Here is a 5,022-nt window from a genome sequence, read left to right as displayed (position 1 = left end):
TCTCCTGGGACAGCTGAGGAGAGCCATCATCATGATCCCTGCACTGCTGTTGCTGGGCCTTTCAGCCCTTGTTGGTGAGATGGGTTTGGGTTGCTGTCAAAAGCACACTGGAAATTCTTTGCAGAAGGACCATGGAGAAGAGGTTTGCAGCCAGGCCTGAGGCTCCCTTCCTGCATGGCTCTGTAAGATCCTGTGTGGCTGAAGGTCCTCAGCTGCTGTATGAGGCTGCTTGCTGCCCACACAGGTCTTTTAAACCAGCACATCTGGAGGATGGGACTGAAACCAAGAGAGTCACAGACATGTCTCCTCTTGATTTTCCCAGCTAACCTTATCTGATTTCCCTGCCTGCTCAGAAATGGTCTCACAAGTGGCAAGCAGTTTGATGGAGGCTGTTTGTTTCTTAGTTTCTGAGGAAAGAGGGTAATTTTTCCAGACTGAGGCAAGCATTCTCCTGAATTAATTCCTCACCAAATTAAGGAGGGACACAGGAGACAATCCCTGCCAGGGCGCTCAGACACCGCCAGCCATCATCTGAGTGGCTTTGAACACTGCAGGGCATTGAATGGGAAGAGCCCTCTGAAATAAATGCAGAGGCTGTGGTTCTCCTTTCCCACACCAGCCTTTAGACCTAACGGGGCAGGTGCACATTCATCTAAATGGTCATTAGATCCCTTTGCTTCAATATTCAATTAGAAAAGAACAAATTTTTGTTCTCTACCTTTCTTTGATAACATTACTGATGGAGAGCAGCAGCAACCGTACAAGCAGGGGCAACACAAGGGGATGTGGGTTGCAGGTCTGGACAAATCTCTCATGCTTGACTTGTACGCACTTGCAGCACTTGTATAGCACTGCTCTGAGATCTTATGTGTTCAAACACCTCCCTTTAATATTTCAGCTCCATCCGTGAGTTACAGTTGCTATGGCGATATAAGTGCTCTTCAACTCCCCACGATGTCCTGCACACCTGTAAGAGCCTCTGATTGTGGTATGTATCATTCATTACTTGATTTGTCATCCTGTTTGTACCTGACAGAGAGATGCCTAACCTTCTATTATTGCCAAATTAAATGTGGTGCAGCTATGCAGTTAGGTAAAGGGAGAAAGCGACAATTCCTCTCCCAAAATAGCATGTTCTGTGAAGCCTCCAGACCTGGTGGGAAGTGAAAGGATGAACTTCATGTCCCATAAGCAGGATCCTCAGCCTCAAAGAAAAGGGAAATAGTACTACCCCTTTTCAGTTAAAAGAGCTTCTCCAATACGACAGGACTTTAGCATCAGCCTCCTCACAAAGCCCCAGGGCTTGTCTGCTCCCAGGGTAAGATGTACAGAGCCAGGTCCTGAGTGCTGGCATGTTGGCTGAGCTGGCCAGTGCTGACCTGCCAGAGACGCACTTTACAGGGGGAAAGTCCCAGGTGTGTAGCCATCCTACCTCTGGTTGACTCATTTTTGGTAAATCCTTCACATTTCTCTCTTTCTTGCTTGGTGTTATTGCCCTGTGTCACCACACAGCTGACTGTGTCACATTCATACTGCTGATATCTCCAGGGATTTTGCCATGTTCCTCGGATGTAGGTTCTTCCGGGGCAGACATCTGACTGCGGATGTTCAAGCACAGATCTGAACCTGCTTGCTTGTTTCCAAAGTGTTCCAAATTTGCTTTAAAAAAGCCCCCACTCTATAAATAGAACACAGCTGTTACTGCAGTGTGGCCAGTCAGTAGCAACATATGGCTCAATTTTTTCAAATCCATTTTGAAACTTCACTTTTCTGACTCGGGAGGTGCAGCAGAAGAAGAGGACCACACATGTGTGGCCACAATAGGGCCGTGCTTGTTCCTCAAACCCCGCTGCCCAACTGGATGTAGATGCAATTCCTTAAAAACTTAAGTTACTCCTTTGTCACACTTGCTCAAGGGGGAAGCAAGGGGTCTGGACAGGGGTGTGTGTAAATCTGCCTTTTCCTACGCCGCAGGATATGCCATGATACGGAGGACTGCTGAGGCAGACCTCGTACGCCTGAGGAGATACGAGATGCCAATTAGGAGAGTAGCCAGAAACCTGTGCTTGGACCCAGCGCTCATCGGTGCCATCATGTCCCAGGAGAGCCGTGTGGGCCTGCTCCTGGACAACGGCTGGGACCGGGGACGGCAGAAGTACGGCCTGATGCAGGTACAGCAGGGTGATAAGCAGGAGTAACAGCACAGTAATGTGGGGCATACCCCAGGGCTTTACCTTAGCAAATGGCTGCTCTGTGTTTGAAAGAGCTCTTTATTGCAATCCCTCTACATCAAAGGCTGTGCTTAAGTGCTGTCCTGAGTAAGGTCACTTCAATGTGTCAAAGCCTGGGAGTGCAATGAAGAGGGGGTGGCATTCAGAGGGAAACCCATTTTCTTGCTTGTCTTTCCTAGATCAGCAGGCAGCAACTGCAACCTTTTGCAGTGTGGGATAGTGAAGAGCACATAAATCAGTGCTCAAATATCCTGGTTCTTTCCATTAATGAAGTACGGGCAAGACATCCTACCTGGACCTGGGACCAGCAGCTGAGAGGTAAGGGATGGGCTTTGTACTAGGAAGGGACAGACTGACTGGTGGGAATGTTGTGTGCTTGTTGATGTTGCTTTTAAGGGAAAAAGGAGCATCAGCCTGGCAGATTTTACAGCATCTCTTACCAAAAAACCCCAAACAAACAAAAGAAACCCCTGAAGCCCCAAAATAAGAACCAGAACCAGAGCTTTCTAGTTTAACAGAAGCAGTACCAGACCAGCAGACAGGCAATGAGAAATGGCTGTTAGGTGGATAAACAAGATGAAGCAACTAAACAAAAGTCACTGAGGAAACGGAGGCATGACAGCACAACAGGATTATTGTGGCAACCTGTTATGTCCAGGAAGCTTGCAGTTCAGGTTTCCTTGTAGTCTGTGCTATCTGTGGTGATGGTTTGTTCACCCGATGCTATTTCTTACTCTCCCTTCCTTTCTCTGATACTGCCCTTCCTTTGCTCTGCTTGCACCCTTTTCTGGTAACAGTGTTCCATTTCCACCTGCATTTGGAGAGAGTTATGGGCTCCTTCATTACAGCAGTAAAGATTTTACAAAATCAGTCACTTTTCAACAATAATGCGCAATTGGCACTTCATCAAGCAGCTGTGTGTATTTGGTGAGGTGCATGGCCCTTTTTGGTACAAATTTTTGCTCTTAAATCTCTATTTCTTACTTAAAGCCAGTAACAACTCCTTCTTAACTCTTTTCAGGGGGACTCTGCACCTACCGTGCAAAAATGGGCAACCTCCAGGTCTACGAGGCAGACCCATGCAACAGAGACTACAACTACGCCAACAGCGTGATTAGACGAGCCCAGTACTTTAAGAGAAATGGGTTCTAGGTCATAAATCTGCCCTGCCACTGAGCCCCCCTCTGCAGACTGGCCCAGCAGTGATTGTAGTACCCAGAGCAGCTCCCCCGGTCTCCTGGCAGGACCGATGCTGGTGGCATTGCCAATGACACCTTGCTCGCTCCAGAAAATCCCACCCCCTCACTCACTGATGAGCGAGCTCAGCACTGCCTTCCAGGAGACTCCCAGGGATGAGATACCCCAAGCTCAGGGCCCTTGAAAGGCAGTTCGGGACAGACCAGCAATGTTTAAATTTAGAGTGAGGAAGGTGACTCTTGCTGTTCAAAGCTGAATCCCGGGGCTGTTTGTGCATCCCCCAGACATGCACACAAGCAGCTCCCCCTTGGCATCAGCTGTGCTCTTCCCACCTGCATCCAGCTCCTTCCCTCTCCATGGCCAATGAGGGGGATGAATATCCTAAGTTTTCCTTCCCTTGGTGCTGCTGACTAAGGAGCAATGAAGAGACTTCTCAGCAAGCCTTTGGTCTCTGCAGTAGCTGAGTGTTCCTGTAGCCAGCCTTGAGGCGGACACTACTAAAACGTGCTTTGCTTGGTCCCCTGAGTCCATGGCCATGGTGCAACTGGGGACCTCTTCTTCTACAGAAAGTCCTGCAAGTGCCACAGCAAAATGCCTTTCCATCAGAGACCAGCCCCTGGAGCAGGAGTCAGCCCCGTATGTACCCACCCCAGCAGCTGTATCACAGCAATAGTTTTGGTAAAAAAACCCACAACCTTTCCTGCTTTAGCTTTGGCACATTTATGCTGAGTTTCCTCCAAATTTAAAAGCATTTCAGCATCTGTCCCTCTGCCAGGAATCCCAGTTTCTAATAGAAGTGAATGAGCTCTGGGCCTAAAAGGTTTGTTTGAAAGTGGATGGGTCTCTCAGTGCCAATTTATTAATTAGAGAATAATAATCAGAATAAGATAGAAATAAAGATAAATGTTAAATCCCAATGTTTATTTTTTTCAATTTCATGGGGCTCAGTGGGTAGCAATCTACAACTTGAGTAAATAACCCCATTCAGTACTCTTGGAATGGGGTCTAAAGCTCAGTTTGAGAACAGGGAGAGGATAATGGTGCTACAGACTGAATAGGTCAGAAGAGCTGGGCCTGAACACAGCTGCTGACCCAAACTTGTGAATGGGAATAGGAATGTTCACATTTAGCCTTTCAAATTACGTTTTTGGAGGTGTCAGGGCACTTTTCTTCCAGCTGCCACCATTGCTGATGCAGAAGTGGTGTGCCTGGCAGTCCATACCTGGCAGCAAGGGGCAGTGCTGTGCGTGTGCCTGAGCTGCCAGGCAGGGTCAACACAGGCAGAATGAGAGCTGGTTTGGAGACAGCTTTTGCAAGCAGAGCAATTTTAATGCTGTGCCCCTTGTCTTGCCAGTCACTCATCTGCTTGCCATCATGGCAAGGACTCTGCATGATTAACATACGTTACAAGCAAACAAATTTTATCACCTCTGGAGACCAGAGGGAACTCTAGCTTGTCTCAAATGTCACTGATTTTTTGGGGTTTTTTTTAAGACTGCTATAAACAGTTCATTGTTAAGTAACCACAGATATTGAACTATATTTTATTTAGTCATTAGAGAATTCTGCACTATATTAACATAATTTTACTAAA

The 5,022-nt window shown here is 47.4% G+C and overlaps 1 protein-coding gene across 1 annotated transcript; it reads left to right on the top strand.

The window, feature by feature from the left end:
- Window positions 1-4,291, top strand: LOC116440056 (lysozyme g-like). Its single transcript, XM_032100342.1, has 5 exons — window positions 1-74; window positions 899-986; window positions 1,967-2,171; window positions 2,411-2,549; window positions 3,253-4,291. The coding sequence occupies exons 1-5, from the start codon at window positions 32-34 to the stop codon at window positions 3,381-3,383; spliced, it is 606 nt and encodes a 201-aa protein (XP_031956233.1). The 5' UTR covers window positions 1-31; the 3' UTR covers window positions 3,384-4,291.
- Window positions 4,292-5,022: the final 731 nt, after the last annotated feature.

Source organism: Corvus moneduloides, chromosome 2, assembly GCF_009650955.1.
Source record: "Corvus moneduloides isolate bCorMon1 chromosome 2, bCorMon1.pri, whole genome shotgun sequence".
Classification (NCBI taxonomy): domain Eukaryota; kingdom Metazoa; phylum Chordata; class Aves; order Passeriformes; family Corvidae; genus Corvus; species Corvus moneduloides.
The sequence above is the reverse complement of the archived record's forward strand: the minus strand, read 5'-3'. Positions and strand labels throughout refer to the sequence as shown.

Coding starts and splice junctions, on each gene's coding strand:
- LOC116440056 (XM_032100342.1), top strand. CDS start 32: ATGATCCCTGCACTGCTGTTGCTGGGCCTTTCAGCCCTTGTTG. Junction 75..898: donor GGGCCTTTCAGCCCTTGTTG/GTGAGATGGGTT, acceptor TTAATATTTCAG/CTCCATCCGTGAGTTACAGT. Junction 987..1,966: donor CCTGTAAGAGCCTCTGATTG/TGGTATGTATCA, acceptor TGCCTTTTCCTA/CGCCGCAGGATATGCCATGA.